Source organism: Sceloporus undulatus, chromosome 8 (assembly GCF_019175285.1).
Source record: "Sceloporus undulatus isolate JIND9_A2432 ecotype Alabama chromosome 8, SceUnd_v1.1, whole genome shotgun sequence".
NCBI lineage: Eukaryota > Metazoa > Chordata > Lepidosauria > Squamata > Phrynosomatidae > Sceloporus > Sceloporus undulatus.
In genome coordinates this window covers 32,622,817-32,637,192 of record NC_056529.1, presented here as the reverse complement: position 1 = coordinate 32,637,192, position 14,376 = coordinate 32,622,817, and the positions used below count along the sequence as shown (strand labels likewise).

The window sequence follows — 14,376 nt, the reverse complement described above, 5'->3', positions numbered from 1 at the left end:
TCACAGGCTGAAGTTGTGAAGACAATGTGGGAGGAAGCAGGGAACCACATCTTGTTATGTTCACTGAAAGAACACAGCAATTGTAAGGTGGAATATGTAGTTGACCCTCTTTATTGGTGGACTCTGCATCCATGGATTTTATCATCCACTGCTTGAAATATTGCCACACCCCAACAAAACCCAAAAAAGAAAACCTTGGTTTTGCCATTTGAAAGAAGAGACACCATTTTATCTCACCATTGCATATAATGGGACTTGAGCATCCACAGATGTTGGTATCCATGAGGGTGCGGGAAACAAATCCTAGCAGATACCAATGGCTCACTGTAAATACAATTATTAATTTAAAAAGCAAATATACAAGCATCATTTCATAGTTAACTCCACGGATCCATCCTGCCTCACAGGTTTTACACGTCCATTCAGTCACACATCCCAACTTAAGTATGGGAACTGTAGATCTCTGAGTCATTTAGCCTTTTCTCTGTCAGAGAGCTCTGGTGCAACAATAAATTATAATTCCCAGGATTCCCTAGGACTGATTCAGGGCAGTTAAAGCAGTCTGAAACTGGATTATTTCTGCAGTGTGTTTTGGACCAAAGAGGCAAAAGCTACCAAGGACTTCTGCAAGTGAAAATTAACAGCCACTTCCCACATTAATATTTTAAAGATTTCTTTCTTGAGGGAGACTTTATGAAAGAGGATAAGACTGTTGAAAACAGTAGGATGAAATTGAAGGAGGGAGATAGAAGATGGCTATCAATAATACAAAGAAATCCAGGCGGGGTTTGGGTTAGGAGAATCCGAACACTGCCGCCGTATCCTAACCCTGAGCATAACCCAAACAGTGGCAAGATGTTTTCCAGCACATGACTTCAAAAACCTCACAGACATAGGCTGCATCTACACTATAGAAACAATGCAGATTGATATCACTTTTAAGTGCTGTATCTCCATCCTATGGAGTCCTTGAATTTGTAGTTTTACAAGGTCTTTAGCTTTCTCTGCCAAAAAGTGCTGGTATCTCACAAAGCTACAAATCCCAGGATTCTGTAAAATGGAGCCATGGAGATAAAGTGGGTGTCGAAATGCATTATTTCTACAGTGTAGATGCACCCATAGTAATCCAAGATGCACCCACAGTAATCCATAGTGCTTCATACAAAGAAAAATACCAGAACTCATGAGTTCTTTCTTTACAACCGCTTCTCTCAACCCAGACCTTCCAGATTTTTTGGGGGGGGGAACTACAGCTCCCATCATCCCTAAGCCTGCGCTCACTGAGGCTGTATTCCAAAATATCTGTAGCAGTCCAGGTTGGAGGATTCTGGTGCTACATTCCTTTCAGTTTGCGCAAGGCTCTATAAATTGCACATAGCTTTCAAATGTTCAAAAAAAACCTAACATTTACAGAGGAAGAGGCCTTTCCTTTTCTCCTTCAAATGTCAACATGGATCAGCTATTCTAGCATCCCGACGGGGCTATTTCCATCCAACTGCCCATTGTAAGTAAAGTACTCAACTTGATTCTTTTACATCCTTCTTCCAAATGCCTGTTTCCTTGTGTATTACGTCTCAAATTCAAATTGGAAGCCTGGAGGAAAAGGACCGCCATGCTATTTATCTGACTTGCACAGGGTTGTTGTCTTGGGATCCTATTATGCCTTTCATGGCTCCTTGGGCATCAAGGAGGGCGGAATTAAAATATAATGCTATATTATTTCTGATTATGTTCCCGACTATCCAGGCAGAAGCTCCACTAATATTTTCTACGGCCGGCGTGACCTTCGTGTTTGGAAAATCACCTTGTTGCAGATCAAACCGGCCGACTGTAACGTGTTTCATGCATCCAACCAAAACTGTGCCAGTATTCTGTGCTCCATTTTGCCCCACTCCACAACAGGCGCATATCATTCCAAGTCCTCACAAGGTTGTTCCCCCATCGAGAGATATGTACGAAAGGGAATTTTACAAATCTCGAGGCTTCATAGGCCTGCCAATTCCTCTCTTGCGCTTGGGTGTCACTATTTGGGGGGAATAAGCAACAATGGGCACTGTTTTAGCATCAGAAATAAAGGGAACAATGAGAATTTGAGGGAAGTGAGAAAAGTGACACCATCAGCCACACATATTCCCTTGTGTGTTTCCAATACACAGTTCTCTCAAGATGTCTCTTTCACTCTACATATGCCAACGATAGTACCAACACAGACCTAGCACTGTTTGCTATTTTGCATGATCCGTTTTCTCCCCGTCAACAGATTATCTGTCAGAACTGCCATGCGCCAGGCATCCCTGGTTCTCCATGTCCTCTCAACCACATACTGACTCGGAGAAGACAATTCAGCCGCCTGCCATCTGCAAAGTTATTGGCTTCTTGCAAAGATTACTGAAATGGTGTAGGCACAGTATTGCGAAGAAATGGATTGTATGAACAACAAATGGGATTAACCGTCATTTAGATAATGCTACCTGCCCCACAGATTTAAATGGGAAAGGAGGAGGGAGAGAAGACAACTTGCAATAGGATTTTAATCCACATGGAATGATTTCCTCGCAACCAATGTTTAGGCTCAAAACCTCCATGTGGCATGTGTAATAAGGCTATATATATCCTCCCATGCACGTCTTGATGTAGAAAATCTTTGACATCTTGCCTTCAAGACACTATTGAATTATCTTCATTTGATTATGCTACATTTCTTCACACACACACACACTCTCTCTCTCTCCTTACTAGCTCTCTTAGCATTTCTGACTTCTCAGCCAACAAACCATGTGTTGCTATAATACTAGAGAGACTGTGTTGTTGTTATCTGCCATCAAGTCCATTTGGACTTAATGGGGACCCTATAAATGGGGACCTCCAAGACTCACAGTCACCTGCTTAGGTCTTGCAAAGTCAGGATTGTGTCTTCCTTGGTTGAAAGGATTCAACACAGTCGTTCTGCCTTCAACATCATCAAGCATGACCGTCTTTTCAATTTACCGCATATACTCGACTATAAGTCGGCCTCATGTATAAATTGAGGGCACTTTTTGGGGCCAAAATCATGGATTTTGCTATGACCCATGGATAAGTCGAGGGTAAAACTTAGGAGCATATATCAAAGGATTGAAAGGATGAAGCAAAGCAAAACAATGTCAAAGAACTTACAAAATTCCAGCAAACATAACTCTTTGTGCTTACTCTTAAGGCTGGATGGATGAGAGAGTAGAGGGGTTCAGTGCTTCCGGAACAGATTATACTCTTGCTTTTCACCAGGGGATGGTTCCTTCTTTTAAATAAGAGTTAAGATATAGTACTTACATTGACCCATGGATAAGTTGGCTCAGGTTTTTTGGATCAATTTTATGACCTAAATTTCTAGACTTATATATGAGTATATACAGTAGTTGGCTTTCTTTATTGTCCAGCTTTCACATCCATGCAAAGAAACTGGAAATCTTATGGCATGGATGATTCTGACTTTGGAGTTCCATGATCTATCTTTACATTTGGGGACCTTACCTAGAGCAGCCACTCTTCTATGTCTTAAGACTTCTGATGTGCAATCTCTGTTTTGATTTATGACTGAGTCAATGTATAAACTATCTTTAACTATTCTGATGTTTTCATCACCCACTTTAAAGGTCTGTAAATCTTCTGTGACCCCACATTTTAGTTTTCTTTTCTGCTGTAACCCTGCTTTTTGCACTTTCTGTTTTGACTTCCATCAGCAGGCATTCCAAGAGAGTGGCCAGAATATAGGTTATGTATCAGGACAACCAAATGTTGCGGCACAACTATTTCTTTTAGGGAATACTGGAGATAGAGGATGAAGCCGTTGTACTTGATTTCTTTAGAATCTCAAACCTTCTCTAAAGATAGAGATAGAGGAACTTTAATTCAGCTTTTAAAAAGACCAACCACAGAAACTTCACTGAGGATAAAGGAAGCTAACCTGCAACTCTCTGCATCTCATAGGCGCATAAACCTGCTGGCAATGACCTCTATCACAGCATACAGGGTGGCACTTGGGCTAACATAACCCAGAACACCTCCCTTTCCAATTTATTATTAGCTATTTTTCCCTCACCATGCAGATTGCATCACATGGCACAGCAGGTTTAACTGGAAGCAAGGTGCTTTTCTGCAAAGGTCACACCAGCAGCACAAAATAGTAGTTGAATTTTCATCCCAGCAGAAATACATCCGAATGGGCATCTGCAACTGTGGAGCTTGAGGAAGCAAGCATGAAAAGAATCCATTGACATTGATTTGGTCGGAGAAATCCTCCATCTTTTTAACACTGTGCAACAGATCATCTGTCAAACCCTTGCTTCTCCCTATAGTCAGGAACACAGTCAGAAATATTACATTATGAGCCTGTACACACAGGCCAAAATAAAGCTGCTTCGGGTCACTTTGGAAGTATGCTGTTTAAATGACACATGCGTCCCAAGAGGCCAGAAGCCGCACCAAAGCTGCGCGCCAGTCCTTAGGATTGGAGCATGGCTTTGGCATGGCTTTTGGACTCTTAGAATGTATGCATCATTTAAACAGCATACCTCCAAAGTGACCCGAAGCAGCTTTATTTTGGCCGGTCTGAATAGGCCCTATATTACATTAATACAGTACAGCATGGGGCCCCAACTTTGGTCCTCCAGGTGTTTTGGACTACAGCTCCCAGAATTGCTGGTTGTTGGCCAAGTTGGATGGAGCTTCTGGGAACTGGAGTCCAAAATACCTGGAGGACCAAAGTTTCCGAATCACTGTACTACAGGATCCTCAACCAACCTCACCCTCTCCTTTTCATTTTCATAACAATCCTGTGAAAGTAAGTCAGATGGATACAGATGACTAACAATGAAGGTTAGCAAGGGAGTTTCATGACAGAGAGGCAATCTGAACCTGGGTTTCCCCAGTGCGGAGTAGTGGTTTGAGTGTTGGACTTTGACTCTGAAGACCAGGGTTCGATTCCCTGCTCAGTTATGAAACCCACTGCATAGCCTTGGACAAGTCACACTCTCTCAGCCTCAGGGGAAGGCAATGGCAAATCTCCACCGAAGAAATCTTGCCAAGAGAACCCCATGATAGGCTCATCTTAGGATCATCATAAGTTGGAAATGACCTGGAGGCACACAACAATAACAAAGTCTAGTACACAACATGCTATGCAACTGGTGCTCAAGACGTTTGGAAATGCAGCAAAACCATAAGGCAATGCAACAGCAAAATACAAACAGCCACATTCTTTAGTGTATTGAAAAGTCTTCCCCAATCTAGTAATCATGGGGTGCATTGGGCTACAACTCCCATCATTCCCAGGTACAGAATGAAGAAATGTATAGCCCAACATCCCAAAGGCATCAAGGTTGGAAGCCAGAATTAAAACACGTAAGCTTTTTTTAAATGTGTAAGAATTAATGTGTGAGCTAGCATATAGTGGTTTCAGCACCAGACTAGACTATGGAGACCAGGGTTCGAATCCTTGCTCAGACTTGGAAAGTCATTGAATGATCATGGGCAAGTCACACTCTCTCAACCCTCAGAAAACTTTGTGATAGGGTCGCCATAAGTTGGAAATGACTTAAAGGCACACAATAATAATAATAATAATAATAACAACAACAACAACAACAACAACAACAGCGGTGACCCATTTATAGTTTTCTTGGCAAGATTTGTTCAGAGGAAGTTTGCCACTGACATTCCCTGAAGGCTGAGCGCATGGGACTTGCCCAAAGTCACCCAGTGGGTTTCATAGCCAAGCAGGCAATCGAACCCGAATCTTCAGAGTCCAACACTCAAACCAATATGCCATGCTGGCTCTTGACTTGAAGGCACGCAACAAAAACCATCACAACAAGCTTCTTTTAAAAGAGATGCACACTCACTCCAGCTGAGAACTCTTTTCACCTGCACACTTCTCTGTATTTTCCCAAAGGAAAGGTATTATTATACGCAAGCTGAAAACTGAAAAGGAAGAGATCCTTTCACACACATGCCTCACAACCTGGATCCATAAACACACACCTGAAAGAGGTATCCATTACATACTGTATTACAACAGCCCTGCTGGATCTCTCTTCGAAGGTCCAGCCTCCCAAAAATCATTATGTCTCCATTATTTTCAAATGTAATCCAAGCAGTTCCACAATTGGAGCCATTAACTGTATCTTCTACAGCCAGCTATGGGCAAGATGGAGTTTACCAAAACCTCCCTGGCCTGATCTGACTAAATATTTCATTTTTATACACAGCTCTCCATCATGACAAAAGACTGAAACACCCAAAAGTGCTAAGCCGCAACCATCCCAGGGATGAGCAAGACACTTATTTCAAAGGTTTGCTTGTGCCCAGATAACCAAGTACACAGAAGTGGGGAGATTATGAGGCAAACCACTTGGCAGCAGAAGGCACTCATTTCACACCTTGAACATGCAACTGATCCTCCCGTCTAATCTTTTTAAATCGCATAACCTGACATCATTTGGAATATTTCCAAAGGAGAGCTAGGAGGGAGGAGTAGGTTTGAAGCACTACTACTCCTCTCTAAGCTCGCCCTAATAATGCCCTCCTTTAATGTTAGGAACAAGATGGGAGTTGGGAATGCCCATGTTACTTTGATCAGGTTTACTTTGGTTAAGTCAACAGAGGCATACATGAGCAGGTTTGCTGAGCAAGTTATTTCCCGGCTAGCCATCCAGAAGAGCCAAGCCACACAATACAAAGGAAAGAGGCAAGTAAGCACATTCAGTAGCCAGTTTGACTGGAAACACAACTTCTTTCCATATCCGTGATGATGGGCAATAGAGAGCAACTGAAACCACAAGCGTTTGTTTGGGTACAATTCCATCCTATCCTCTTGAACAAGAATGGGGAACATGGCATCCTCCTGATGTCGTAGGATAGCAGCTTCCATCATCCCTCACCATTGGCTATACTGGTAGGGTTATTGGGAAGTGCAGTCCAACATCTAGAGATGTACTAGATGTACTAAGAAATGTGTCAGAACCATAAGCCTATGCAACAGCAGAAACAAAAATACAACCAGCCACATCCTTTCATGTATTGAACCAGTCTTCCTCAGCCTAGTAATCTTGAGATGCATTGGGCTAAAACCTCCATCATTCCCAGGTGGAGAATGAAGGAATTTATAGCCCAATATACCAAGGGCATCAAGTTTGGAAAGCCAGAATTAAAATGTGCAAATGCATAAGGATTAAAATGTGTGTAGAGGACTCAAGCATTCCCCAGCTTTGTCCTAGAAGCTGCAGACAAAACCTTGAAGGAAGTGGAAATCAATAAGCACTAGAACATCATAAGAAGATATAGAGAGAGGTCTTATAGCACTTTTTGAGACGAAGTGAAATAAAGAAGTTGGCAGCATTAGCTTCCATAGACTTCAGTCTACTTCCTCAGATGCATTTAGTGGGGTGGAAACCAGGCATATATATATGCCAGTAGTATGTGAGAATGTCAGTTGAAATTCAAAATCCTTTGTAGGTAGTTTCCGCCTACAAGCCCCTAAGAAAACCCTAAGAGACGGGGTGAGTTAAGTTCCTTTCAGGATAATCTATCATGCATACTCTACACTGTAGAAATAATGCAGTTTGGCACCACTTTAAGTGCTGTCACTCCATTCTATGGAACCCTGGAATTTATAGTTCTACAACGTCTTTAGCCTTCTCTGCCAAAGAGTATGGCTGCCCCACACAACCACAAATCCCAGGATTCTGTACGATGGAGCCATGGCTGTTAAAAAGTGATGTATTATTGTCAATGCACCGTACATGCAAGAAGGAAGCTTGGGCCAGACCCAAAATAGTGTGCTCCTTTCTCTCTCTGTGCAGGAGCTGCTAAAGAAGAGACGCACCATTCTTGCCAGAGGCCTGAAAGGATCACTTGCAGAGAGGCTGGTGGAAGTCGGCCAATGGCCAGATGCAGCTTTCAGGCTGTAAATCGCCCATTCCCAAGGCAGCCCCTTCAAGACAAAAGGGTTTGTGAGGTTGTCTGGCTTGATCTGACATACCTGCATTACAGTCATCTAGATTTAGCGCCTGTATCCAATTTGCCAAGGCTCATCTGGAACATTAACTCTGAGTAAAATCTGCACTCATTAGTGCTGTGCATCGATTTGCAGCAGCAAAAATTCAAGCTCCAAGTTAGAGTGAATTAAGGTTGGTTAAAGAGGAAAATGTCTGCATGAAAGTAACTGTTGGGAAATATTTTGGAACGGCACAACACTGCACCATGGAGCGACGAACAAGGTTGGGCCTTGTTGCTAAAAAAAGCAAACCTTTCAGCCAGCTACGGAAAATGATCATCCTTGCAGGTGATTTCAATCAGGCCAACTACAGTTACAGCTAAATTCACCCTCCGCATACACTCTCCCAGCCTTTTTACAACCTCTTCTGGGCTGTATTCCAACCGACCAGCTAGCCTTGATGGAAGAAGGCGATTTTGGTCAGCCACAGCTTGGAAGAGGTTGTCTGTCCTTGTTTGTTTTGAACTACAACTCCCAGAATCCCCCAGCCAATGCTGGCTGAGTGATTCTGGGAGTCGTAGTCCAAAACAAACTCCTCTGCTTCCAACTTTCCACAATCTCTCTTGCTGAAAAGACGCAGAGACAACTATGGTAGCAAACCCAACAATGGTTATCCCATCCTGACCAGATGTTACTATTGCTATCATGGAATTTAATAATAATAATAATAATAATAATAATAATAGGATTTATTTATATACTGCCCAATCACTGGGAATCTGAGCGGTTTACAACAGAGGGGATAATTTGAAGTAAGAGGGAGCAACACCATTACATGCATGCAGATACACACAAGTTTGGGGTGAAAACTACATTAAGATATGGCAAAACATCTTCTAGAACATGTCCACACAGCCCGAAAAACCCACAAAAAACGATGGAGGCCGGTCAAAAACGCCTTCAACTTCATATGTGAAATCAAAGTCCTGCAGAATCTTGTTTAGACTGAGCCCAGTTTTGATCTTCAATCAATCAATCAAATAAAATAAGAATGTCCTGCATACAAATAAAGAGAGGCTCCGCGGAAAGTTCTTCCTGGCACCTATTCTTGGCTATTCTTCTCAATATGCCATGTTGAAGGAACACCATTGAAACATACCAACTCTCACCTACAGTCTCAACTAAACATCCCAAGAAAAGCCTTACAACCTATAACATGATCCATCTGGTACTGGCCCTTCCATCAGCCAGCATGAAGCAGATGCTTCAGTCAGCTGATCTGGGGTGTCACAAAAGACCAACAAACCATCGTATTATTTTTTATTCCCACAGAACTGTGAGTCTGAGTTTTCCTGCCATCTCAGGCGCAAGGAGACCTTGTCCAGCCTTGGGTACTTGTGTACCTCGATTTGCGGAGGCAGGGTCCAGCCTCAATTTGAAGTAACCCTCATGGACCCCAAAAGGATTCACAGTGGCAAGATGACTAGAGTTGGACCATACAGCAAAAGCATTATATACAGTATAGCAAACCAATAGAGTAGGCATTAGCAGAAATACAATTGGTTTCCCAGCCCAAAAAATGTACCTATGACATCACCCCTGCATGAAGAACCAAGATATACACATGTGTGGCCATGTTCTAGAAGATGTTTTGCCATATCTTAATGTAGTTTTTACCCCAAACTTGTGTGTATCTTCATGGCCGGCATCCATAGATTTTTGTGGGTTCTTTGGGCTATGTGGCCATGTTCTGCAAGAGTTTACTCCTGCCATTTCGGGTATATGTACCCCACTCTCTTCCATGCCAGCATTCTCTGAAGATGCCAGCCACAGCTGCTGGCAAAATGTCAGGAATAAACTCTTCTAGAACATGGCCACATAGCCCAAAAAACCCACAAAAATCTAAAGTTATGTTTTTATTTACAATGCAAGCACACACAGGTGTATAAATTATATACATACATAGATAGCTATATAGTGTCCATGTATACATGCAAAAATACACAGACACGGAGACTCATTGCCAAGGACAATCCAAGAGAACCCAACAACTGCAGTTCCAAACCCTCCAAGAGCAACCTCACCTGCTCTGCCCCATAGACAGTGGCAAACTGGATAAACTCCTCAATCCGGACAAACCCATCTCCATCCCGGTCCAGGGCTTCGAAGACGGCTCGGAGCCGAGGCACCTCCTCTGGGGAAGCATGGGAGCCCTCGTCCTCCGTCGTGGGGTCCACCTGGCCAAACTCAAGAAGTGGGGGCCCAAGGCTGTTGGCAGGAGGGCAGGCAGGGAAGAGGTCCACTACGGTGCCAAGCTGGGCTGGCCCAGGTAAGTAGTCTAAGGGCCTTGGCAAAGAGGGGCTGCCACTTCTCCTCCTCCTCTTCTTCCTCCTCTCTTGGCAGTTAGGGGGCTGGGAGCCCTCCATCTCCTGAGTCCAAGGAGAGTCGAGGGGGAGTCCGTCCAGAAGGGTTTCCTTAGGAGAAGGGGCTGTGTCTAAGATCAGGTCGTCCTGGGTTTGGAGAAGCGGTTCCTCTAGAGTTTGGGAGAAGGTCTCCTCTTGGCTCAACTCCTCCACATCTTCCCTTACAACCAGGGGTAAATCCTGAGGATCCAGAGACTCTTCTGAGCTTACCTGCTCCTCCTCAGCTTTGGGCTCTGAGCTTAGCTGCGAAGCCAAGGACTCATTTTCCACAGGGACCAGCCTCAAATCCACATCCAAAGAGGGCTGGTTGCAACAATCCTGGTGATCCTCCACACCTGGAGGGCCTTCTCCTCCATTGACTGGCTGGTCAGCCAGGCCTCCCAGCTCCTCTTCCATGCCATACAGATACTCCAAGGAACCTTCAGGGAAGAAGGTCTGATGGTCAGTGGAGCCCTCTTCAACCATCTCCATCCCACCTAAGACTTGCTCCAGGGCCAGAGATGGTTGGTCTCCATCTCCTGGCAGGATCAAGGGCCCTGGGGGGCTTCGGGGAAGCAGGACCAGCTCCGGACTGGGCCTGGCAGGGCCAAGGGGAGTCTCTAGGAGGAGGTATTTCCCATGGAGATGCTGCCCCAGCCCTAGCAAAGGGTCTCGATCCGGTTTGATCCCGGGATCGGCCAGAGTCATGAGCAAATCCGGCTCCATTTTCATCAGAGAGACTGGGGATGTGGCGAGATGGATCAGCTGGGTTGTGTGTGTGTGCGTGTGTGTCCCTTCCCCCCCCCCCAACAACCCTTCCTTAAGAAAAGAACAATTCAGCAGCAAAGGCCTAGGTGTCCAGGGGGGCTAAGAAAACCTCCGATGGCTTGGTGACTGGTCCAGATCTGGGCTCTGCATCCATCATCTCCGCATCCTCTGCATCTCCATCTTCTGCTCCTGGAAGGGAAAGGCAGGCTCTCTGAAGGCACAGGCGTTCTCCAAAACTGGGCTGGAGGAAAGGGAGAAAAAAGGAAAGGAAAAAAAGGAGGGGAGATGTATTAGATCATGGAGGGGGGGAATATGAGGCTGCAGTCCTGGAGGAGTTTCTAGTGCCAGGAGGGCCCTTGGTGCAAAGGCAAGAAGAGGTCCTCACCTCAAAGGAGGACAAGGCCCAAGTGGAGGGCCCCCAAGCCAAACTGGAACCAGTGACCAAATAATAATAATTAATAATTAATAATACATCACTTATGTAAAGATCAGTGCCATGCTCCTTAGTGGCAGGATGCAAAGCTCTAGCCTTGCTAAGTCTGTAGGATCAATATGTAGGCAGCTCTCAAAAGGTGTCTCTCTGCAGAGTCAGGCTCAAGATGGAGGGCATTTTGGGGGAACATTCCTCCTGGAGGAATAGAAGAAGGTGGGAATAGAAGGAAAGGAAGGAAAATGGGGAAAATGGTGGAAAGACCTGGACAATTGGTCTAAGAAATTCCCCCCTCCACCTTTTTGGGTGATTATTTTCCTCCTCCTCCTCCTCCTCCTCTCCTTCTCTCCTTCCCTCTTTCTTTTTGCTGAAGCCAGCTTGCCAAGGAAAGGGGGCCTCTGGAGAGGCTTTGGGGGGCCATTCCTGCAAAGATGGAGGAGATCGGGACCCCTCTTACCTTGCAGGCGTTGGGCTCCTTGCAAAGAAAGCCGGTTCCAGCAAAGAGAGAGAGAAGGGGGCCCTTGGCTTTCTTTCCCTGGAAGCTCCTCCCGAGCAGAGAGAGGCTGGCTTTGTCTCGCTTGCGTTGAGGCAAAGGCTCCACCCGGCGCTTCCTTCTCTGCTGGCCAGAAAAAGAGGAGAAGAGCATCAGCAAAAGGCTGGGTCCTTTTGGACTCCTCCTGCCTGAATCCTGCTGCTGGGCATCATAGGATCCTAGAGTTGGAAGGGACCCTCAAGGGCCATCCAGTCCAACCCCTTCTGCCATGCAGGGATACATAGAATCATAGAAGTCTAGAGTTGGGAGAGAAAGACCCACAAAGGTCATCCAGTCCAACCCGTTCTGCAATGAAGGAATACAAAGAGTCCTAGAGCTGGAAGGGACCCCCAGGGCCAACCAGCCCAACCCCATTCTGCTATCTAGGATCATAAAAATGTGATGCAGCAGCTAAAAAGGCCAATGCAATTGTAGGCTGCATCAATAGAGATCCAGGGATATAACAGTGACCCTCTATTCTGCTTTGGTCAGGCCTGACCTGGAATACTGTGTCCAGTTCTGGGCACCACAATTCAAAAAGGACATTGAGAATCTGGAGCGTGTCCAGAGGAGGGCCACCAAACCAGTAAAAGGTCTGGAAACCAGCAAGCCCAGTGAGTAGCGGTTTAGGGAGCTGGGGATGTTTAGCTTGGAGAAGAAATGGCTAAGAGGTGATACGATAGCCCTGTTTAAGTCATACTGAGGATAGAGCAAGCTTGTTTTCTGCTGCTCCAGAGAATTGGACCTGGAATAATGGCTGCAACAATAAGAAAAGGGATTCCATCTCAACATTAGGAGGAACTTCCTGACAGTAAGGGCTGTTCGACAGTGGAATATGTTGCCTCGGAAAGCGGTGGAGTCTCCTTCCTTAGAGGTCTTTAAACAGAGGCTGGATGGCAATCTGTCAATGGGGATGCTTTGATGGAGAGTTCCTGCATGGCAGAATGGGGTTGGACTGGATCAGGGCCCTTGAGGTCTCTCCCAACTCTATGATTCCATGGGATGGAGCCATGACAGCTAAAGTGTTGTCAAACTGTGTTAATTCTGCAACGTAGCAAAAGCCATAATGGGTCAGGGCACTGGGCTGGGAATTGAAAAATCTGAGTTGTACCCTTCCATTCAGTCATGAAACGCACCTCATATGAGAATAACATGGAGTTAATGGCAGATTTTATTGGACCCAAGAAATAAACCCAAAGCCCAGACTTGCCTAACTACATCTCCACTGACAGAGGCCCTTGCTCTCTCTGGCTACAAAGAACCTTTGGCTTTGCATGGCAAGGAGGAAAGGGATCCACATTCAATGGAAGCCACATCCTCTTTGATGCTCTGGTGTTTCCCTTAAAGTGGCCCACTTGCTTCGCAGCATATGCAGCATCACACCTGAGACAATGCTGCTTTGGGGGGATTCTGGGTTTTGTCACCAAACAAAGGCATATTTCCAAGTCCTGCCAGTAAACCATCCAATCCATCAAAGCCGGAGCCACAGAGATGGGATGCATGCTGATGCTTGAAAGGAACCAGAGCTGTGTGCCTGTTGTCAAGTTGTTTCATCTCCAGAGTCAGGCACCCCCTTGACCCATGCGCCCACCCACATGCGCAACCAGGGTGGAGGGCCATTGGGTTCTCTGCCTCCGGCATTACAACCGTGTGGGCTGGTTCTGCAGCTTGTAAATGTCATCATGTTGTGTTTATTTCTCTGCCACTCGCCAACGGATTTATTATGTAACTCATATCACACCCCTCTATCTTCAAAGGGGGGGAAATGGAACAGAAACAAGAGAAACCAGCAAGAAAGAAAAAAGACGGTGCCTTGTCTTTAAAGTCTACCTCCAGTTTTTATAGCAGTAGAATTCAAAGATATAGCCGTGTTAGTCTGTAGAATCGGTCTGTAGAGAGATCTTGTAGCACCTTTGAGATTCACTGAAAGAAATTGCTAGCATGAGCTTTCCTAGACTTCCGTCTACTTCCTCAGATGCATTTAGTGTATGCTACTTCATTTCCATGCACACGGGATTTTGAATCTGAATTGGTCTTCTCACACACCAATGGCATATACCAATGTTATCTGCTAGGGTTTGGTTCCAGGATCCTCTGTGGATAACAAAATCCGTGAATGCTCAAGTCCCATTAAATATAGGCCTTGTAGAGACTGGCAAAAAGGGCCAGCCTGTGGACAGAGTCATGGCATCGCATCCGCATGTGTGACGCTGTGGCTCTGCCGCCAGGGTGCCATTGTGGCACCCATGATGGCACCTTTCATAGCTTCTTT

The 14,376-nt window shown here is 45.2% G+C and overlaps 1 protein-coding gene across 5 annotated transcripts in view; it reads right to left on the bottom strand.

Annotated features, from left to right (window-relative positions):
* Positions 1–12,179, bottom strand: part of RAB11FIP3 (RAB11 family interacting protein 3) — an 86,899-nt gene extending 74,720 nt beyond the window's left edge. For 3 of the 5 annotated variants that reach the window (XM_042437494.1, XM_042437495.1, XM_042437493.1), the window contains exons 1-2: positions 12,030–12,179; positions 10,057–11,383 (exon numbers count right to left, since the gene is read on the bottom strand). In XM_042437494.1, the coding sequence (XP_042293428.1) occupies positions 10,057–11,106 (1,050 nt within the window). In that variant the 5' untranslated portion in view covers positions 11,107–11,383; positions 12,030–12,179. The remainder of the gene's footprint in view (positions 1–10,056; positions 11,384–12,029) is intronic. The other 2 variants (XM_042437497.1, XM_042437496.1) reach the window with 1 other exon arrangement.
* Between the last annotated feature and the right edge of the window lie 2,197 nt (positions 12,180–14,376).